The sequence below is a fragment of the Bombus pascuorum genome, chromosome 4 (genome assembly GCF_905332965.1).
Source record: "Bombus pascuorum chromosome 4, iyBomPasc1.1, whole genome shotgun sequence".
NCBI classification, from domain to species: Eukaryota; Metazoa; Arthropoda; class Insecta; order Hymenoptera; family Apidae; genus Bombus; species Bombus pascuorum.
The window spans coordinates 3,686,296-3,710,165 of record NC_083491.1 but is presented as its reverse complement, the minus strand read 5'-3'; the positions used below and the strand labels follow the sequence as shown (position 1 = coordinate 3,710,165).

The window sequence follows — 23,870 nt, the reverse complement described above, 5'->3', positions numbered from 1 at the left end:
GCAGGAACGTGTAAATTTAATCGATCATTAAGTAACCACATACTCGTAGTAACACGTAATCTGTAACTTCGCTCCTGGTACTACGCCACCCGACTCTAAGTTCAATTTCATATTGCACTTTGGCAATAGACCAGACACTATGTGCTATGTACGACGCGTAGATGTAGACATGCAAACAGTTCTTCGAATTCACGCATTGAAGTACAGTACATTTCGTAGGATTGATAGCAAATTACTGTCGAATGATATCCGAGTCCAGAGTGATAAAGAACTTGATATTTTCACGTAGTCATAGATCGCATACTTTTTAAAATACCAAATTTTTAAATACCGAAAAAGGAAACCTCCAAATTTTATTTCAATATATCGTACAATATTTTTAAATTTATTATTATACATAGATACTATAAAAATTTCATCCACTAATGAGACGATGATCTACTTTATCGACATAATCGCTGGCATAACGTAATTGAGGATTACAGGTGAAAGTCACGAATTTGTCTTTTTCGAATTTGGCGCGTTTTACGACCCGCGTATTTTGGCGCTACACACTTTGTAGCAGAAATGTGCATGCACGTACACATGTAATACGCTCGAATTCGAAACTTTGGATCGTACTTCCGAAGGCCGAATATAGAGCGTCTATTTCGAACCAGCGCGAACTTGAACTTAACCAGTCGACGTAATCTTGATTATAGCGGCATGATAGCTGGGAAATTAGCAATTATGACAGAGAATGATAAGACACGCTTCCTGCACGAAGTTTAATGAATCCTAAATAGGGATCTGGTTGAAATTGTTTCATATACAGATTGCGATACAATTATAGTATCTAGTTTTAACGTCGAGTGTTGTAAACGTACTTGTAAATTTAATCGGTATTTAAGTATGATTATAATAAGAGATCGGGAAAAAATTAAACCTTTCGCCTGCTTGTTCTACGATGGTGTACGACGAGGATTCCAGTACTTTTGCTACGAAGTATTTTCACTTTCTTGCCTTCGAATGTTAAACAGATCTATTTACAGACATTTACATGTTCTCGATTATCTGTTCCGATCGAACGAAAATGGCACGAAACGCATGCAAAGATCGGTAACTGCGATAAAGTCACCAGATAACACGTATGCGAGACGAACTATCACGTTGCACGTGAAAACAACCGTATCCTACGAGAATGCACTCGTGATGGGCAATGTGCATACATACAGGCGTTATTCGAGTTCGTCAAGGATTTCAGTAAGCGAATGATCTTCGAATATGAAGAATATATAAGCGATTATAAGTAATATGAAGTGCTTATTTATTTCATGGGGAATCATTTGCGAGCGCTATTATGTTATTCTTGTATGACGTATCGAATAGGTTCAGATTTCAAATAATTACCACAAAAAAAAGATGACTTGTTATTAGGTAGCAAACTTTTATTGCATTTATGGGACATTTAAAAATGTAGAAATGTACACAGTACATGTAATATGCGGAAATATATAAAATATTCAAAGTAAAGTATTTATTATGATTTTTAGTAGATGAGACAAATTTTTATTTAAGTTCCATTTCTTTAATTATCGTCATAAAGATATAAAAGCGCATGAAAAATTCGCTGATCAATTATTGTTACGTGATTTTGTATAACTCGTCAAACGTAATAATTGGCGAAATATAGCAGAGTTAACCGAAGACTAAACTGATTAATCTGAGGCACGAATCTCCTTTCCAGCGAGCGGATCAAGGATTTTCTCGTTCCTTAATAGTTGACGGAGGTGTTAGATCAGTCGGGCCTTCGAATTCTCGAGTTCATGGCCCGCTCTTATGCATATACGTATCCGTTAGCTTGGTGGGATGGTAAGCTCGTGCGCGGCTCGATGAACCGACTCGGCCAAAACCTACTGGAATTATTAACTCCTGTCAGTCTGGGTAGCTCGATGCAGCAACGAGCACTTGACTGCTTCCTCCACTTGTTAAGATTATTTTAACAAAGAATATCCATTGATTTCACGCATATCAAATCCTACGAGAAAGACAAACGTTATTTGGACCAAACAACAATTCTGCTTCGATATAAGTAAATAAAATGTTTATATACAAGAAAAGAATAAGGCGTTTGATTCTATTTAGTGGATTGTAATCACGTTTCATTTATAAAATATAGAGACTGCATTCTATGTAGCGGATAGTAATTATGTTTCGTTCGTAAGATACACAGATTGATGAATTAATTGTTTTACGATTGTTATCGTTCTACATTCAAACGAGCTCACGTTCCGTAGATTATGTTAAAGTGTTTGTAGAAGTTTGATGAACCTTTAAGACTCGTGAGTGGATTTTGAGAGAATTGGAAGACATGGAGGAAGCAGAGGAAATCGAGGAGAGTACCAACTCGTGTTCAACGTCCACGTCGTCCTCAGCGACGACGGTGCGTGGCAAGAAACACTGTACGGAAATGCGATCGGAGAAACCGGTGTACCTTCGGCAAAAAGGTACTGTGAAAGGATATAACGATTGTTAATAACGGTTAGGGAATTTTTAATTACTTAAAATTATTATAATTATTATTTTTAATTATTTATGCAAATAAACGTTGCTTATTCGCACGTATAATTTCCACATTTTCAATTCCAATTTTTAGCATAGCTCACCTTCACCGTTATCCGAGTCTGACACTTCTGAAATCCAATTTCGCACATTGACTTGATTGATTAACGATGCAGTCATGTATCATTGTCTGTAAACTTTCTTAATTGCACGTGTAAAGATAGAAAACACGGTCACGTACACTTTCCTATAATTATTTGTTCGTTTCATTTAATTGTTCGCGTTATTTAACACTGAAGCCTGCTCTGTGGTCTTCGAATTTTTATGTCTCAAAAGACACTTTTCGTTTAACAAGCAGAGAGATTTTTAACGCTTCAAGAGATCCAACAACGTTCCTTTCATACTCTTCTCAAATTCAAGAGATTCGCTAAGAACGAAAGAAAACACGGTTGAATTTAAAATAACACAAAGAAGATAGTAGTTTTAAGCAATTGACTTTACAGAAAATCGTATCCTTCAAAAGTACAAATTTCTTGTCGGTAAACCAAATGTTACGCTGTACGTTTAATTTTGCCAGTCTCGTTCAACACCGCAAGAAACGAGCGAATCGCGTTTTTTCTCTGTGGTATTGCAAAACAAAGAAGCACAGTTTTATAGAAGAAGAAGTAAACGGAAACGTTGCAGAGCGATGGAGAGCTTGACGACGAATGAATTAAATTTCACCTTCCATGGGCCAATTCGTCGATGCTTCGCCAAGAATCGTCAAGTGTTAGCTGACGAATTAGATCGATGGATCGCGGGTGCAAATTAAACCGCATTATATCGGTAGGTGTAATCGACGAATGCAGATGCCTGTTCCGACGTGAATTCGTAATTCGATAGACTCGATTACACGCGAGCACGCGATTCTGAAAAGTACGTTCGAGACGTACACATACTAGAGAACAGCTCTCCGTTATCCGTTAATTCGTAGAACGAATAATCATGTGTTATTCGCCGTTAATAATCTGTCTAGAGAATATTACGTAGAATAGAATGTATAGGTATGTCTTTGAAAGAGAAAATAAATTTCTGTAGACTCAATTGTTTAAATATCGAACAATACTAAGTAAGGAGTTACTATGGACATTAAGTAGGAATAAGTAGAATGAAAAAATAAGTAACTATGAAAATGAGGTTTATATGATTGCGTTTGAAACGTGCGCTTTTTACAGTAACACGCGTAATTAATCAAGTCATAGTTTTAATTATTCTCATTTCGCTTGGAGTTATCTAGGTCTCAGACAAAATTCCCTCGGATAAATCTTTCTATGAATATCTTATTTTATTTATAACACTTAGATTTTCATATCTTTTCGAGATCGTCAGCGTTTTTATCAGGAAAGCTCCTGCTGTACTTTGTAGCATCGTGTCATTTTGGATGACATTTATAAGCCTCGTGACACGAAAGCCTATGAGACTAAAATTTTCATAAAACTTTAGATAAACCCCTGAAATTTCAAAAATTGATTTTTTATCGATATTAAAATGGTTCGTCCTATATGTATATCTCCATTTCCGTAAAAAATGTATTACACGTACTTTTTATTATGACACAAAGTGCATTGTTTAAAAAAATAATAATAATAATTACAATAGTAATATTTGAAACCAATCGGAAAATGTAGAAGAAGAAGAAGAATATCCGAAGAAGTTGCAAGACGTTTATTGTAAACATACACTTAATGAAAATTTAGTCTTATTAACATAGGCTTAACATTTAGGCTCATTAACATAGTCAGTAATTGACTCTTCGAGTACTTTGATCATTGTAACTTCTACATATACTTTTTTAAGTCCATTTAAAATTTTGCCAATATAATTGAGCCGTGTCTCGTCATTGTGCTAATGAGTTTTTAAAAAGTTTCCTGCACCATAAAAAGTTTCTAAGAGTGTTCGAATACTTTCGTGAGCCACTATACGTGCATATGCTAATACGTGAGTATATTTCAAATCTAGAAAATCCATTTGTCTAAAAACGATGTTTCGAGTAACGGGGATCGCAGACAGGTACCAGAACTATTATTAGAGAACGAAAATGAACCTCGTAACAGCGTATAGGCTAAAAAGGATCCGATCCACACGTACATACGTTTTTTTAAAGCTCGCGTGCCACGCGAAACGATTCGCGTGAAACAATACACGTCGGGTAAATGGCATACGTGTAAAAAGGGAACAGTGAAATGGTAAATGAAATGAGGAACGGATTCGAGGGCGGACGATTACTTTACGATATAACGCGATTACTTCGGTGAAACAATATCGCTCGTTCTTCTTCTCGATCTTCCTTCGCTCTAGATACAAGATTGCGGAAGCTAGCTTTACATCCAGTGATTCGAGTAATTGCAACAATTGCATTAAAAATTTAGTCCTATTAGTGTCTCTAATTTTGTGGCAAGCTACGTAGGTTTCCTATTAAATTTAATACACAGCATATATAATCCGATGTATGATCAATTTTAACTGTATTTTTTTAAACAATGACCTGCACTTTGTATCATAATAAAAAGTACATTTAATACATTTTTTACGGAAATCGATATATACATATAGGACGAACCATTTTAATATCGATAAAAAATCAATTTTTGAAATCTCAGGGATTTATCTAAAGTTTTATGAAAATTTTGGTCTTATAGGCTTTCGTGTCACGAGGTTTATAAATGTCATCCAAGATGGCACGATGCTACAAAATACAATAGGAGCTTTCCTGATAAAAAATACTGAAGATCTCGAAAAGATATGACAATCTAATTGTTATAAATAAAATAAGATATTCTAGCTCGTTCTTTGCATATTATTCAATTTCAATCGTACTAATGCCCGTGTTATCAATTACATCTCAATTACCATAATCTGACATCTACGAATCCAATAGAAGCTGCACGAGTTTCAGACCGCAAGTTTCATCCTAGAACAGATGATTAAGTTGCTTGCGTGGCACGAGACACATCGTGCACCTGGTAGAACGACAGGCAGACGTTATTAGGGCATGTCTATCGCTTATCCTGGCGAGTAAAGTGTCTTTGGACGTCCGAATTGACGAGTTTCGTGCGGCCAAAAGTTTCACGGACTCGTCGCGATATCAAGCTGGGATCGGTGTATATAAAGGGACCTGGAATTCGGCACGAATCCCAATTGATATTCGATTGCTTGGTGTGTCGGCTGTGCCAGTGTGCAGCGGGTGACAATCGCCACAAGTTTCCTTTCACCCTTCGGTTATTTAACACTAGAACTACCAGAGCGGACAAAATGACAATTTATAATTCTCCACATAAATAATCTTTCTAGAAATAAGTTTTCATTCTATCATTTAAAAATCATTCCTATAGAAATATTTTCTTATCGTTAAAGTTCTTATCGAAATTTTAGACACAGCTTTGAGAACGACGATTTTTTAGGGCTTTGAACGTTTTTTGGTGAAGTGCGAACTACACAAAGTGCGAATTAGATACATCAACAAAGTTTTTGCATGTTGAGCAGTGTAACAGTGTTATCAGAAATCGTAAAATAAAATTAAACGTCTGTAGAAAGTTCTACAAGTACCGAAATTGTAACGTCAAACCTTTTTGGCCGTGTTCTTTCAAATAGCATGATTCTCTTTTTATCTTGGGCTCAAACTACATGTATTTAGTAATATGAATAGTGTTATTAAAAATCCTCCTGCAAGAATATTTCTTCCTACCTTTCGTTTCGATTTCGTTTCAAGCTTCGTGCTTTAGACATTGGTAGTTCGAGTGTTAAATGTTTCATTTTTGAAAATCTCTCGCTCTTTACGATTTAATCCCCAATTTTATTGTTAGAATAAATTTGCTTGCTATATTATGTAAATTTTTTTATCGTATACTTCATAAATGATTCCAGCGTGTTCGTTGATGTGTGAGATTGAAATTTAAGAAATATGTTGCTGTCTGTTAGAGCAGCCAGGTGTGCGGCTCTGATGGGAGAGCCTGACGAACTGTATCCAGGTGGAGAACTCAAAGGATTATTGTGCATGAAGCAGAAAGGATGACGAAGATGATGTTTTGAGTTTTTTCTGTTACAGAGAAGATCATTTATCCGAGGAGCACTAGGACGCTGGTCAAGACAGTTGTGATTGGAGGAAAACCTATCGAAGAGAAGACTTGCATGGTAATTCGTTTAAATGAAATTCGAATTAAAATAGAAAGCAATTTTTTAGATACTCCTCCTGGGTGATAGATCCTTTTTTATTAATTTTTATTATTTTTATTAAGTATATTCCTTTTTTTAATGTTACCAGTCTTACTAATTTTAAACAGCAAGATATGCATTTAAAAGCTTGAAACTTTGTTAGAAATTTAAGTATTCGAAAGGTTTTTCGCTCCTTTATACGTATATGTATAATTTTGAGCCGTTTTGACAGAAAAATATTATTTTCTCATTTTTAATGTCTGTCTTTCTTTTACGTTTTGTATTATAGACCCTGAGAACGTTGGTTTTCGGAAGTTGTGCCAGTCCACCGAGACCGGAATGGGCAAGAACCGGATTCACCCTACGACCTTACGGACAAAGCTTGGCATTTGGATTACGAGCACCGAGAAATACGACCAGAGGTCTCGTAACTGCTGTACAGGCTACAATGCTCAAGCATTTCCTGTTTAAATGTAATAGACAAGACACTCATGCTAATCCAGAAAGGTAAAATCTGTTCAACGTGTAGTACACCAAAGTTCCACTTCTAGAACCACTATATTCCTTATACATTTAGGCATCTTTAATATTTGCATCCTTTAAATTGTATTTTACGCGTTAATATAATAAACGCATAATTCATTAGTTATCTGTTATCTGTAATTAATTATTTTAAAATTTCTGAGCGAAGAATACTTTAAATAATTTTATTTCTGTACAAATTAGCATGCTGAAGCCATCGTACGATAGACAGATCGATGTCTTGACATTGACGATAGCAGAGATCATTTGGCGTTGCGCCGGTGGATTCGCCGTGCAAAGTACTGGTTATTCGCCAAATCAGAGTGTCACGGGAAACGCAAATGCGCCCAGGGCCGTGGTAGCTCTGCCGCAAGAGACGCCCTATGTGCAACATAGCGTGCAATACTTCCAGGATGGTCTCACGGAGACCGTACGTGAATAAATAAAGAATAGAAAATGGAAATTTTTTCCTGTAATTGAATCATAATGAATGTCATCAGTGTGGTGGCTAATTACATTATTAACAACTACGTTTATATACGTTACGTTAATATGTATTAACATATTACTAGAATGTGTTAATAACGTCGCATTAGCGGGTCATTGGTTTCTCGATAAAGTTGTAGTTTGCGTTGGATCATTGGCACTGATCCAAACAATGGCTTTATTCTCTGCCACGAATTCATAAGACAGTTCATATATCTTGAAACATTTTATTTATAGCTGCACCTGTTCGAGTTTGATTCTTTGGAAGACTTGGAGATATTTATTAAAAGATATTTATATTTGGTAAGCTTAGGTAAATATTCTGTTAGTAACGTGTCAAGAACTTTTATAATTAAATTGTTTCGTGTGACATTACTCTAGTTTCAAGACGAGGGTGGCCCTGGTGCTAAATTATTATTGTACAGCGCTGTGCTTTCCAGAGGATTTTCTAAGTAAACTTTTACACATCTATATACATTACATTATACATCTAATATTTATTCTATACTATTGTATATTTTAATAAGTTCACGTAATAAGGATCATAATGAGAATGTTTGTTTAAAAAGATTGCTAACTTCTTTAACTTTTGAGTATAAATAATAATATCTTTCTTCATAGACTCCCTACTTTTTAATTCGTATAATGTTTTATAAAAATAAACTATACCATGGCTGTCAACCCAATCGGAGTTGATTTGTACCTTGTCGATCGTTAATTTTACAATTATAAAAGCTATGTTTAAAAAACGATCTATTTTTACCCGTACAGGGTACAAGCCGATCTAGAAGATCCAAAAGGCTCGATACTAAGCGGTTGTCCAGAGGAAGGTCCCATAAGCGTTGTAATTCTCTCATTAACTGGTCGTGCTTCGCCTCATCTGCATAATGGGGTGCTACACGTTGGGGATGAAAACACATACGTGAGTAGTTCCTTTGCTCCTCTTTCCCAAGCTTCATTTTGATATTCCTGTGTAAATGTCAAGGCTATACCACAATGGGGTGTCCTTGTGAGGAGCGAAGTAGGATTTCTGGTGCTCGAGGGTGATGGACAATTGAACAAACAACCAGGTTCTCGTTTGAAAACCCCGAATTTACCAATTTGGGTTACTCTGTGTCATGGCCACCACGGTGTCTTGTTCAATACCAACCGGGAATTACTTAGAAATTATCACGCTGAACGACGGTATGCTATTTCTTCTTTTTTTACTCAAAACGTTTGTCTAATTATTATCTATGGTAATTGATAGAAAGAATAATATTGTATCGTAGAAAGAAACATATATAGTTAATTAGCGACCACGGATTTTTATACAAATTTATATTTCTGTGAAAATGTATATTTCGTAAATTAAAGAAACGTAATTTGAATAGAGATTTGTTTCACCCTTTAAGTATTATAATAAAATTTTATTTTGCAAGCTTTATATATTTTATATTTATATATTTTCTCTTAAATGTATACAGTTTGCAGTCTATTGATAGCATTATATTCTTCGTTAAGTAATTTTCTTCATTTACTTGTGCAAGTTTCGAGATTCAATACTTCACATGCGGCGGCAGCCATGCCATTTTGACCGTGGACACCAGGTCGAATTCCGGAAATGATTCAGAGTTCGAGGGCTCAAGCAAAGAATGCATGGACATTGCTGCAACACCCTTGGAGAAACTCATTCGTTCCAAGTGAATAATTACTACACTTTTTATTCATTTCTGAATACTTCTCGTTGCACAATGACTCATAGAAATGTTTGAACATTTATCATAGAAAATTTTTGTGAATATTATATGTATTGGTTTAGACTTTACCAATGTAATCGTGATATCGTAAGTCGTACCAGGTCGTATGTCATACAAAATCTTTTGCATAACACACGTAATATATCCAGGAAAAGTTTCTATACACGTTCAAATCTTTTGTCTTTTTTTCAGATGGCAAGATGCTTGCATACAGTGGAATGGAACACCCTTAATGTGAATGCATCAATATGTGTCTCTCTATAAATTTAGTTGAAAAATAAATATAACGTTCTAGGCTCTTTGTTTAGATCGTAGTAGATTATATACATTATAGTTATGTTTGTAAAAATTTCTGTGCTTCGAGAAAAAAGATTATTTCCATCGATCTTCTACTTTTTACTTTTACTTCGGGCAAGAAGATCCGCCTAAGATATTATTCAAAAATTTCATGAAACAGATATCGACGTTTCGTGCATTCATCGAACACTCTTCAACACGCGATCGCGTGAAGCTCAACGCCTTCTCAATCACCTCACGATAAATTCCTCTCTATAAAATCTTGCATACAGCCAACTTTATCCTCTAACCAACTACTCTACTTTTACCTAATAAATATTTTTTCCATTCACTAAAAGTCCATCATCCGCGCCCGCATAGAGAATTCAACGAATATGTAAATTCTTGCATACAACCAGCTTTATCTTGTAATCGATTAGGTATACGTGTATTAATTCTCTACTTTACATATTCTACTTTTACGTAACTTAAATATTTTTCCATTCACTAAAAGTTTACCACTTACGTACCATACGTACATCACGCATTTTCAAGAAACCAACGAATTTTCTGCACTTTGACAATATTTAAGACGTCTATCCCTTCTTCATCCCTTTCATCGTCAACCCCTTCCATTCACAATAATTTCCATGGCGTACACACACTGAAACCAAACGAGACACAATTATCCCTTCCCCAGAAACATTCAACGGTACAATTAAAAGTACATATACTATACAGAAATGGCAGAACAATGGGCCGTGCCCCATAAACAGTCACCGTTCGAATCGTTCCATCGTTTTCCCAGACACAAAATTTTCGGCTTTCACGTAAAGCAGAAGGAGGAAAGGGAAGGAGCAGTTGCATGTGCAATGGCAGACACGTAGTCGTCCAATTTCCTGCCAACGAAAGTAAACACCTGTTCGAAGCAGGGCCAGGAAGGCGCTCGGTTGGTCGTCGATTCCCCCTTCCTAACAATGGAGAACCGACTTCCCGAGTGCCGGTCTACCGCGTCTCTTTGCTCGTCCATGTTTCGTAGTAGCGAGTTCTGCCGGTCGAAAGCGAACAGGTGCTAGTTTTAAAGCATCCTCTGTTACTATTCAAAATAATATTCAAAAAATCTATAGTACATGTAGGGAAATTAATATTGAAATAAATATTCAAAGAATCTACGATATCTGGGAAAATAAATATCGAAAGCAGCAGAGTCCAATTTACGGCTCTTCAAACGTGAAAATCAAAGAAATAGGAAGAAACAGGGTGAAAGAACTCGGAGATTATTCCTTCGATATTTATTTGCGGATATTTGTCCGTGGTGTATTTTTGAAAAATTCACACGTGATATATAGTTAATATTTTTTGTTTAATTTACATGTAACGTACGCTATAACAATTGTTTGACGAAGACAACGCGACGCCGACGGTGTTTTCTTCGCGATGTTACCGAAAAGCTTTAGTCTGTGATGAAATGATTGCAAGAGGGGTTGAAAGTATCATTTTTCAAAACGTTATGTTGACTACAGTGAATTGTTAGTGAAAAACGATGATGATTTGAGAGGAATGCTCGCTGCCGATCGTTGATACGCGAAACAAGCGAGACGGAACTGGAAGTTTGAGTGGTAGAGAGTGAAATAGTGCCACTGCTGATTCTGATCGTCTAATAGGATTCTTGTGGTAAGTGGCTGGATCTTGTACAGAGGGTGTGGATGATGAAGCAGCTCGAAAGTTAGACTAATTGCTCGATTGTTTCCAATACAAAGCGCTAATTATACGGGTCAACAATATCTATTCGGTTCATGCATATGAAATGTTACTTATACGTATACTTTTATCATTAATCTTTGTAACATTTTATGTACGTAATTTACAGAACGTTTCTTTTCCGGTTGATAACCAAGGATAGGATAAAGTCTCCGCGAAATTCAAATTTAGAAAGAAATATATTTTTATACGCAGTAACCTGATGTATCCCCTTAATTAAAATATCATGTCTAACGCTCTTTCATTTTTCAAGATATATTGAAATATTTGATATTTCCTGTGCCTTTATCTTTCAAATAAAGTTATATCGTGCAACCTGTGTTAAACGACAACTAAACATTTTTAAATTGGGCGAAGGGAAATGAAAGTGGCATAAAGAGAATAATAAAACTATTCTGTAGTTTCTAAATAAAAGATAAACTATTTTAATTAAATAAAGCAAAATAGATAATCGCTAAATTAGAAAAAATAATATTTTATACGCGCAATAGAATAACCTAAACAAGACGAAATATTTCTCCTATTTAAATTCACCCCAATATACTACGTCTCGTCGTTTCGTCAAAATTTGAGTGCTGCTTAATTATAGATCGATGTTCCACTCGTTTTTCCTATCCAAAAAAATAGATACGTTTCCGTACTTTCGATCGTGAAAGTGGCCATGTCAAGAGTACATACTTAGAAGCACAGACAGAACAACAGTACAGTGATTCATCGAGCTGTTTCTTGAGTTAGCGGCTAGCATCGAATCGGTGGCATCGCGGATCGTGAACAGGAGGGAGGACTTTACGCCGGTTGCCCATGGCAGTGCGTTTCAGGTTACGGTCGGTGAATTTGAGGAGTACCGTGGCCCACATAACCGTCGTATCCGGCTTGTGTATACCGTATAAATCATTTGGCCCTACCGCGGATCCATTTTTCCTTCGATTTCAAGGATTATTTCCGCTTACTCTGCCGAAGAATTGCTTTTACCGCTTTGTTCCAACCGATAGGAGACGTAATTGCCGGCTTAAGCGGAGATACGTCGATTACCTCGACTCGCCACGATGACCATAATTCTCTTAACCAATAGATTTCAATTTCTTAGAGGTTCTGATCGATGATTCTGTAATTACTGATTGCGAAGGATTTTAAAATATCGTGAATGAATTATAGGTAAACATTTCATAGGTAACTAGTTTTTAAAGATAAACTTTTAAATAGATCGACAAAATTTTAAGATCGCGTTTCGTGTAAACTAATTATCACTTGGTTTAATCGTTGCTCCTTATGAATGACTAGAATCCTTTCCAGCAATGGATATCGATTTTTTGAGTGTTTTGATTATGTGATTCTGAAATTAAACGGCCAAGTGAAAACATTAAAATTAATCTCTATATAGATTGACAATTTGGTAGACAGTGTCTCGTGCAAAATACTTAGCTTCTTGTTTTATTATCGTTCATTACTGATGACTAAAACTTTTTCAAGCGATGTATTCCAATTCTTTAAACTGATCGATGATCCTGTAACTATTTATGGAAAAGAACATAAAGATAAATTGTTTTTACAGGTCACGTTTGTTACAAGATATTTAGCTTCCTGTTTAATTGTTATTCGTGTTTCGAAATAGTTCCGTATAAAGAGACCGCGCCGAAATAAGGCGAGGAAAAAAAATTGTCGAATCGAGGAAGCGGTAATCGCGATTCTCAAGCTGCCGTGAACTTTTTGCAATCATGAGCCTACTTTTACCTCCGCGATTCGATTCACTTTGCCCTTCTTTGGTTTCGAACACGCAGGATCGACAAACTATCGCTCTCGCCACCCCCACTCGCGATGCTAATGTCGTTCCACGTATCTAGGTTTCACGTAATAAAGCAGTTTCTTCGCATGCTTTCTAACCACGCGTTATGTTCTCCAGTTGCGAATGCACATGGTCGTTTCTTTTTTTATTTCTTTTTTCTTTGTGTCTTTTCGATCCGCCACTCCGTGGATCCAACATCGATCAGACAAATGTTTGCACTCGCTTTTCGTTTGTAGGAGATCGCCCATAGTCACGCTACTTACTCGAAGCGAATCTTCGATAACGTTAGAACTATCGATAACGAACAGATATGAAATTCGTGTCAAAGAAAATCAAAATGACAGGGAAATATATGAAAAGGCGCAAATATTTCTCCGTATCTATTTTATCAAGAATAATTCAAATCCTCCAAAATGTACTGTTCGTAGAGCTACGCCTGAAGCATGCTTACAAGAATTACTTCGAAGTATTCGTATGAAAATAATTTCCACGAAGGGTGTTAACATCTGATGATAAAATGATAAACAGCTGCAAGCTAGATTAGTAAAAATAATTAAATACGACTATATATTCTAAAGATTGTATGTAATTATATCGAATCATTACGACTGACTACGAACGATAGTCACCTTTTTCGCTGAGCTTCTCATAATGCATAGTTGTGTCTCATATGAGTAGCTAAACGCTGCCATAAATGAATGATTACAAATGACTATAATTAGAAACAATTATGACTAATTATAGTATAAGTAACTACATATGATTCTAATTGTGATTAACTACAAATGGTTACAAGTAACTGTAAACGGTCATGGCTAGTTAAAAGCAAATACGAATGTGTAAACAACGATTGTCATAAGTGGCCACCATCACATCGATTATGTCACGTTAGCGACTTTAAATTACTATAAGTGGCCTCGAGTAGCTGTATGACAACGTGGTTATCACTAAAGGTGGGTCGAAATCTGATTTTTAGATTCGTGTTTAGAACTCGAATCTGAAACTTTGTGAGATCTCGCAGTTCTCGAAGCTTCCGAAAGTCGATATGCTTTTCTTTTCTTTTTTCTAAGGAGTATCTATTTTTTCAGCAACCACAATTTCGACAAATGATTTTCACAAAATCACGTTATTTTTCCTTGATATAAACGCATATAAGAGATCGGTGGAATCGCGCCGATTCAAACGGATCTGAAATCTAAATATAAATTCCACTAGAGTATCGTTACTTAAATAAAAATAAATTCATCTTCGTCGCAATATTCTCATAAGCTATTTATACAAATTACTATTGACTTGTAATTCGAGAAACGTTTCGTATTGTTTTCTGAATGTTTTCCGAAATTTCGAGGTTTCGGGGTTTCGAGGTTTCGAGGTTTCGAGCGATCCATCTCCATTTACTACTATTACATTTCAACATTACAATATCATGATGCACTCAAGTAGCAAATTTTGAATACAGTCTTCGATTGCAAGGTACGCTGTCTAACTTTCAAGCTGTTTGTACACTTATTTGCAATGTGCAACGCGTAATCATAAATTTTGCATCAATTTGCAGATGCATCGGCCGTTGCCTGGATCGATGAAGGATGTCCTTGGATCGCCATGAAACACAACATTCTGAAGATCCTGCCTATCCTCTTTTGCACGTTGCATTTACACACCGGACAATGTGGGTCTTCTTTTGACTTTTCTCACGCCACCTGCTTTCGCCCCTTTCGTCCCTTCTGTTCCACAATTCGTCCGCCGTCTACCTTCTTCCTCTTTCCATTTTGGTCGCGACCTTAATCGCGCCGCACCGTCTTCCGTTTCATCACACGGTTGATCGCGTGCGAACGCGAAGGAATTGCGGTTGCAAAAGGAAACTGGACTGTTTGAATTCGACGTATACGAATGTCCTCGGTTTTACAACTGGTGCTAACGAACGAGTCTATATTTCTACGATTTCTATTGCAGTGATCACATTATGCGATTCGATAGATTTTATATTTCTTAAATTCGATGAAGATGAACGAGTTTTGTAGCGCGAGCACTCCTCGTGCGTTTCAACGGTACGATAGAATTCCATTTGTTTGAATTCCACCTCAAATTAAGTGAGATTTTTATTATTATGAGATCGAATATGTACATGTACGTACTAGTTCTTCATAGCTTAACTTCCTAATGATTTGTCAAGTTTTTCTTTCGTCTTCTACTGTCTTACCTCGTGAACGAGTTTCTGTGTAAACTATTTTTTATTTTACGATAATTAATACTTTATATACTAATACCAATACCATAATTAATACTTTCACTAACTTTTCTACTTATGTGACAAATATTTTTCTCGCATTGCATTACATCATTAGAAATATAAACCTCTCGAATCACATAACGTCACCCACGAGAAATGACAACAATATCGCGTTGCTTGTCCACGCTGTGCCTCGTATTTCTAATGACGAAATCCAAGCAAATGTAGAATTTCTACATAGAAAATAAAAATTTGGCGAATCCAACGAGGAAATCCACACGAACGTACGATTCGTCTATTGCAAGTAGAAATTTGTCCAATCAAAAAATGTCACTAGTGCGAGGACGTAACGACGCGTTACATCGCTTGTTCGCAGTAAGCTTGTTCGTTTCCCTTCGACGATTCTCGTGACATGTCCAGTCGTGAATAAGGATCGAATGACTTAGAAAGCCGTTGCATTGCGACAATCGAGATATCCTAGTTTTAATGTCTCCGTTTCCCTTCCTCGATGGACATTCGTAGAAATTGCCGGCTATTTTACGCGCATGGTAATTAGGCCGTAATAAAAGAGAACCAGCGATACTTTCGAAACTCCGTTTTGTTACGCTCCTAACTTTATAATTCGATTCGTTTTTATCGACCGGAATAACCAGATTCAATTAAAACTTGAGAATCAGCAATAGGTAACCGAAGAGCATTCGTTGGAATGGTAACCATAGGAACTCGTTTAATTAATTTCTTCGTAGAAACAGCCGTTTATTTGTACCATGACTGAACCTTATCTTGTACAATTGCGTACAATTAATGATAATATACGTGAGTTTTTCCTAGTTACAACCGTGTACAAGTTTACAGTATGTTCTTACAATCAGTGGCTTGTAGAGAAGGTTGATAAGTTCCATCGTGCAATCATTGTCTCTCATTTACATGACAATTCGTTGTTATCTGAGAGTCAGGAAGTTTGTCGAGACAACGCTTAAACGAGCGTTTACTTTTTCCCCTCGCATAATCGTGCGAACTCGTTTTATTTTTCTGCTTTTCTTATCCAGCGCGTAATAGAACGATGAACAATCGCAATAAAGTAATTCGTTCCGGTTTACTAGTTCGACCATTGACGCGTGTCTGTGATGATGTCGAAGGAATTGATTTCTAATTTAACACAAGAAAATTATTTGCTATTGCTCGTATACAAAAAGAAATACAAAAGAAAAGAAAAAGAGATATTGGAATTATTATAAAGGGGTTATTGGATTTTAATTATCGGGATAATTGTAAAAGGAAATGTTTCTTTCTTCCCTAATACTAATTTTTTCTTTTGCAAGATACAGAATTAGCTTCTCTATAAATTTTTTGAAGCTTTGTGTATTACAACAAACAATTTCGTAAATTCTTAACTTTGAACGCAATGTTTTTAAACCATAAAAGTCCTATATACTCCCTTCATCGTGTCAGAAGCAATACCATGATTTTCTTCTGGAAAAGTCTCTGACTGAAAAGGGAAAAAGATTACGAAAGGCAACGCCGGAACGTTGCATCGTCGTCGATACGCCGTGAGCTGGCAGCAGGCGGAACTCCGCTCCAAGGGAGCGCACACGTCCAATTCCTCGTGCACGCGCTCCTGTTAAATGACTTCTATATACACATATTTTTCGTAGCACTCACATATTTCCACTTATTACTATGTATTAATTCGGCTTTTTATCCGTGCAAACCATTTGCAAATGTGAACAGCCACATATACCAAATGTATAGACGATAGACACGATCACATCTACCAAGTTGACCATCGAAATGTAGGTTTCTACTATGACATGTTACGGTGCTTTGATCGAGAACAAAACAGTATAGTTCATTGATATTCGAATGTTGGTGGATAGAATAAAACAGAACTTACATGTTGATTCTAGTAAATCGAATATCGTAAGATTTTTATAGAATCAGGATCGTATCATCTTGTATAAGAGGAACATTATAGTTTTTCTGTTCCCTTTCAGAGGATACATTTAAGAGATCTAGTTATCGACTGGTTGTATGGTTATTTTGGAAAATACAAAAGCATCACGCATAATACAGCTAAGTTGGAAAAATAACGGATAACAGGGGCTTTGATGCACGACGAATTAGAGGCAATGATCGCTTTACACTGACCGTCTCGATCTTATTACGAACGGTTATCTTGATCGTTTTTTACTTTTCAAATAGCTACTACAGAAAAATTCTTCTTTTCCTTTTACTCGACAAAAGCGAGGAAATTAAATCGTTCTGTTCCAACCAGAGAACCTCTTTGCATTTAATTACAAAAACAGTTAGAGTTAACTAAGGATTAAACGTTTCATTTATAAATACTCCGTAATTTAAATATCTGTGAACATTCTTCCAATTTTTTTCTTTATAATTAGTCTTTTAATAAACTAATTATTCAAATGTAATTTCTAGATACCCTACAATTTAAATATTTATACAACGAATCTCCTTATATAATTTTTCCTACAATTTTTTTAAATTTAAATCTTTTACCTTTATTACTATCTTTTTAATAAATTACGACGACGAAAGATCTATCGGTAGGAAGACCAGCGGTAAGCCGCTTCTTTAAAAAGCCCGGAAACCCAAAAACCACACAATAGCCGTATATGGATCAAAGGAACATGATCGTTCTTCGTTCGAAGCAGCTAAAGAAATGCATATTAACTCTCAATATGGTAGAACCTGTTCCCAGTTGTCGCTATATTTTACATATCACTTCCGCTCTGCAAGAATCCTTCTCTTCTTCTTAATATCTTCCAACGTATCGCGTATTATTAAAATTCAATATATAATTAATATAAAAATTTGATATCATGAAAGTAAACACATATATAATTTATAACATTTGACACTTCCAAGAAAATTTACATGTACAAAAATTCATAAATAATCGAATTACTTTAGTATGTAATTAATATGTGTATGTGTACACAGATTCATAATCTATGCTAAAAATTCTATCTTTTTATCTGCTAAATTGAATTTAATATCCATACAAATTTCTGATTCATTTTCTTTATAATGATCCAGTACAATTAATCGAATTAACATGGTATTTATTTAAATATAGTGATCCGTGATGCGAGATGTTTTCTGGAAAACGGTGCCACCGCTGCACATCTCTTCGTCAGCGAAGATTTGCCGGTCGGTGACACCGTGGGTGTACTCGGAGTGCTGGGTGATCCTGGACCACAGGGTGACATCGAACTCAGACTCCAGGAGCACGATAGTCCAGTAACTTTCTCAGCGTATTCGAAGAATCTAACTCTTATCAGGCCACTAGATAAAGAAGGCATCGATGGACCTGCCAGCGTTTATGTGAACGTAATTTGCGAACGGAAACATACATTAGATCCTGTAGGTTTAACATATCCTCTTTACTCAACATACACAATTAACATTTTAAGGAACATAGTTGTTCTAATTACTCGCATTTGTTACAGGGTTTCGTGATACCAGTCAATATTCGCGTGACTGATGCCAATGATAATGCACCTCAATTTGTAAATGCGCCTTACGTTCTAAATATCTCTGAGGTGAGAAATTAGATATGTTTGACAGTCAGAAATTTTCTTTCATCTAGAAGGAATATTTTTTTTTTTTTTTATTTATTGACGACAATTTTTGACATTTAGGTCACGGTAGTTGGCACGAGGGTTCTTCAAGGTGTGAGAGCCGTGGATGCTGACCAACCAGGGCCATTTTCTACTGTACAATATGCCGTTTTGCCTGGACCGCATTCGGTAATTTTTTAATCCCCTTCTATTATATCTTATTCTTTTGTTTTACATAGAAGAAATTTTAATAAACTTTTGTAGGATTACTTCGTGTTCGTGAATGCTTTAGAAGGCACCCTAGTTCTAAGGAAACCGCTAGATTATGAAACTCTTGCCAATTTTTCCGTCGATATCCGTGCACAGGTAAGCAACGATTCCTTAAATGTAAAGATTAATTCTCCAAAAACTCTATTAATGCGCTTTAATGTTTTTTTTTCTTTTTTACTCACAGGACCAGGGTAATCCGCCCAAATCATCGACTACAACCCTCTATGTTAATGTTATCGACGCGGATGACCAAAATCCTGCCTTCCAAAATGACCAATACAAAATTCTCATCCCTCGAAATATTAAAACGGTACAATTGAACACTTTTTAACAAGTCGATGTTACGTATACGCAATATTGTACTTTTCCACTGAGTTGTTAGTGCGTTCTAAATTAAAAGAAGTAAAGATATGATGGAAAGTAAGCGATTCAAAATAATATGAAATAATACATGATTCATTCTTTCAGAGAAGGATACTGAAAGTTGATCCAGCGCCAATAAAAGCAGTAGATCAGGATGTAGGAATTAATGCTCCGGTTCAGTATACGATTCAAGGAGGAATTCTACCGTTCCTCACACTGAATCCGGAAACAGCTGAAGTCGCCATAACACGACCATTATACGAGCATGAACTTTTATCACCAGCAACTATCGTGGCGAAGGCAAGCATTGTGACAGTAGAAATTAATTAATAAAGTATTATAAATATCTGCCGTATATATAAATTTTTTACTAATTACTTGTTTCTATTTATTGATACTTAGTAATTTTTTATTCATCTTCTCAATAATTACAGGCTACGCAGATAGACAATCCAGATAAATATGCTCTTTCCACTATAGTCGTTTCTCGAGAGTCGGATTGGAACGTGGAACCCACTGCTGGTAGGTGATTTCTTAATCTATTCTTAAGATTTCAAGCTCTGATAGCGAACAGATCTAGAATCACGAGGCCCATCTCGTCGTTAAAAAAATAAAACGATTAAATGGAAATGATATTAATTAGGTGGCAGATTACCTGTGAGATTCATACGAAAGGATCATCAAACTAGTATTCCAGAAAATACCCCTCCAGGAAGCGTTTTATTAACGACAGGAGTGAATAAAGTAGATTCAGTAAGTCAGAATCAGACACGGGAATTTATTATATCTGTTACGCAAATGTCAGTCATTTCTCTACTTTTAGAATTTAAGATTCTGGCTTGTGGGAGCGATTGAAGATCTGGAAAGGTTCTCCATCACTAATTCCGGTGAACTGATTTTAAAAGGCACTCTCGATTACGAGAGGAGGGTCCAACATAGTTTTTTGGTTCGTGTCACTGACGGCCATCATGTACGTTTTCAACAATTTAATCGTTAAAATAAAACTCGACTTTTAATATTGAAATATTTATCGTTGTAAATGAATATACGTATATGTCACAACATTTAAATACGATAGCTTCAATTGAGATTAGCAATAAAATATTTATTATTAATTATTTTCAACTTTTATTATTAAATTTATTATTAAATATCAACACTATTTAAATATGATATTACAGAACGACACCTCACGCGTCAATGTTTCTGTCGAGGATGTAAATGAATGGGAACCCAGGTTTCGTCATCCCAGATACGAATTTCACGCCGCAACTTTGAGAGAAGGATCCATCGTCGGTGAGTTAACATTCTAACTAATATATATATATATACAATAATAATAGTTTTTATTTACATCTTCATTTATATATATACATTTTTCTTTAATTATATTATCCTTAGGAAAATTGGAAGCTGCTGATGGTGACAGAGACGACAAAGTTAGTCTATCTCTTAGAGGTCCAGATGCAAGGTATGATAAACATTTATTTTTAAATAAAGAACAAAACCTATTTCAATTTTACAACAATAATAAATAACGAATGATCACACAGGTCCTTCGAAATACGTGATAATGGAGAATTAATTCTCAGATCAGCAACAACCATTAATGGTACTTTGGCCAGGTTAGTGGCTGTGGCCTCTGATTCTGGTCGTCCCCCCAGGTTTGTAGAATAAAATAAATGTATTTACGATTTGATACGATATAATTCGTATAATTATTTGAATTTTTTTCTCTAAAGGTCTAGTATGATCCCAGTGATCGTGCATATACCAAATAGTGGCTCGTTGCCAATTGCTGCGAGAGCTGCACCTGCTTGGTTGGGCAGCAGTGTTCTCCTGGTTGCTGTTTTTGGCGCTGTCTTGGGTCTACTTGGTGTTATAATACTTGTTTTAATTTTGTACATATATAAAAAGTAAGTAAAGCTGATCACTTGGAAGATTATCTTATTTCTTTCCTTTAATATTTTCCCCAACCATAACAGGACGTTCTCGTATAACATTCTCTAAAATTGTTATGAAATATTCTCTTCGGCTATTAAGAATTATTTTCCGCGTCAACCTATAGATATTCAAATTAAAGAAGAAAGCTGTAAACTGATCATTATTTCTATATTTTTACATATAAAAGAAGTTGTATATATCAACGAACAGTATTCTTAAACTAACGATACGCGTGATTCTAGATTTTTAAATCTTTACAACGTGTTGCAGTAAAAGGCCAAAAACCAGTGGCTCAGTAAGTTCAGTAGGAACTGGCTACAGAGAAAAATCGCCAGTTCCCTCTGCTCTGAGCCCGACACCTCAAGTACTCGGAGCAAATATGCTTCAAGATGCTTTGGAAGTACCTCGAAGGGGAAATCGAATGGAGAACGCGCGTAATATCGATGAAAATGACGAAGAGGCTGATACTGGAGACGACCTAGAGGAAGATGATCGTGTTGATCAAGAGATCGTAGACGACAGTAACAATAGTGAATCTCGAGAAGTCAAGAATGATAACAATGACGTCGAGAATCCGGTTTTTGCAGCTAGGAACTACAATGCCACTATTAAAAGTAATTCAAAGCAATGAATTAAGAATTACTCGGAATACTATTAAAATTTATAATTAAAAAAGAATATATTAGCCTATTAACTTATTAATTAACGGCACGCCGTCCATTTTAAATTCACTTCATTTTAAAATTCTTATAAATTTCTATTCTCATACAATTATTATTTATTTACGTAAATTAGGTGTAACATCAGCTAGACAACTGCCTCTTTACGCAAGACATAAGGTGGCCCCAGCTCCAAATCCTCCAGGTTTATCAGCAACGTCCAATATCCCCAATATCGGCGGTTTAGTTCAGAACATGAACGACTTAAGTTTAAAAACTAATCTAAATGCTGACTCTTGCAAATCTTCCAATTATTCCGGAGATCTCCCAGATTCTTTGGTACCTGCGTGGCCAGCTTGCTCCGTTTCACAGAGAGTCAAAAAATTATCGTGGGACGATGACGATAGGGTATCGTATCTTTTATTATAATAAATATTTAGATATTTCAATGAATACATTTTACATAGAACACAACTAGTCTGATTTGTTATAAATGAAAATATCGGTAGATGCTAGAACATAAGAAGAAGATAACAAAAAATAATTAAATTACGTGTAAAAATATTTTCTCTTTCTTTTTTAGACAGTGGATAGCGTAGAAGTGGCAGCAGAAACAATGTCCAGAAACAGTCAGGTCGGAAACGAACGACTTAATCTCACCGTGTACTTTTAATCACGCGGAAAATGAAAGACTGAGAAATAAAATGGTTTTAATTACTCCATCGTCTGTCAAACGAAAAAATTATCGATAGACCACTTCGATAAATAATTCCTTTATAAGTAGACACTATTAAAATGCGCTATATAATTGCCAGATACTGAATCAATTCAAATAGAATGTACATACAAAATGTATAGAGAATTATACTATATAGTTACAGACGAGTTGCATTAAACGATAATGCAAATATGTTCTTTATTCATAGTTATTTTATTAAAGAAATGCAAACGTTAACAGATTTTCTTTCTAACGATTCTAATACCTTTAATTTACATTTAACCCGACCAAGAGAGACACAGAAAATTTTCTAAATAAATTAAACTTAGCGGAGGAAAATTTTTCTCTGTGAAAGACGTTCGAATAACGGAGGCCAAGTTAAGAAAAGGACAAAGTTCCGTTTCACGCGAAAAACCGTGTCAGTAGGACGATCTGGAAGAAATCCCGCGTTCCTCGCGATTCTGCCTAAAAAGTATGTAAAAAGTAACAAAAAAATTTCAAAATCCTCATTTTATATTTAACATTTAAAAATTTTTTTAAAATACATTATGTAGCAGTTTTTCAAAGTCCTCGTATATTTTCGTTTCATTTTTCATTGTATAATTCCTTATCAGTCATAAGTATTTCTAACGATTACAAAATTCGATGTGATTTACAAAAAGCTAGTTAACTTTTGCCTACAAAACGAAATTCGATTGAAATAATTAGTGGTAATTGCAACTTGATTGAAATAAAAAGTGAGTGAATAAGAAGAAGGAAGATATGAGGAAGAAGTCACCGCAAAAATACGAGGACACAGCCAAATC

At 35.6% G+C, this 23,870-nt stretch overlaps 3 protein-coding genes across 5 annotated transcripts in view; 2 read left to right on the top strand and 1 right to left on the bottom strand.

The window, feature by feature from the left end:
• Positions 1 to 23,870, bottom strand: part of LOC132905995 (DNA/RNA-binding protein KIN17) — an 89,151-nt gene that overhangs the window by 2,687 nt on the left and 62,594 nt on the right. The gene's annotated exons all lie outside the window — the stretch shown is intronic.
• Positions 1,889 to 9,864, top strand: LOC132905761 (inactive ubiquitin carboxyl-terminal hydrolase MINDY-4B). Of its 3 annotated transcripts, XM_060957340.1 has the most exons (11): positions 1,889 to 2,071; positions 2,298 to 2,486; positions 6,626 to 6,711; positions 7,022 to 7,239; positions 7,459 to 7,684; positions 7,978 to 8,043; positions 8,122 to 8,192; positions 8,512 to 8,662; positions 8,726 to 8,925; positions 9,270 to 9,422; positions 9,672 to 9,864. In XM_060957340.1, the coding sequence occupies exons 2-11, from the start codon at positions 2,351 to 2,353 to the stop codon at positions 9,715 to 9,717; spliced, it is 1,353 nt and encodes a 450-aa protein (XP_060813323.1). In that variant the 5' UTR covers positions 1,889 to 2,071; positions 2,298 to 2,350; the 3' UTR covers positions 9,718 to 9,864. The 3 variants fall into 3 exon arrangements, with proteins under 3 accessions (XP_060813323.1, XP_060813325.1, XP_060813326.1); XM_060957342.1 differs by having other exon boundaries at positions 1,889 to 2,486; XM_060957343.1 differs by lacking the exons at positions 1,889 to 2,071; positions 2,298 to 2,486 and adding an exon at positions 6,430 to 6,548.
• LOC132905760 (protocadherin-like wing polarity protein stan) lies at positions 10,480 to 23,305 on the top strand. The gene is made up of 18 exons (XM_060957339.1): positions 10,480 to 11,429; positions 14,855 to 14,968; positions 18,627 to 18,913; positions 19,000 to 19,092; positions 19,192 to 19,299; positions 19,375 to 19,476; positions 19,565 to 19,690; positions 19,849 to 20,043; positions 20,178 to 20,265; positions 20,387 to 20,496; positions 20,567 to 20,713; positions 20,925 to 21,039; positions 21,145 to 21,214; positions 21,297 to 21,407; positions 21,486 to 21,659; positions 21,958 to 22,301; positions 22,483 to 22,754; positions 22,930 to 23,305. The coding sequence occupies exons 2-18, from the start codon at positions 14,902 to 14,904 to the stop codon at positions 23,017 to 23,019; spliced, it is 2,499 nt and encodes an 832-aa protein (XP_060813322.1). The 5' UTR covers positions 10,480 to 11,429; positions 14,855 to 14,901; the 3' UTR covers positions 23,020 to 23,305.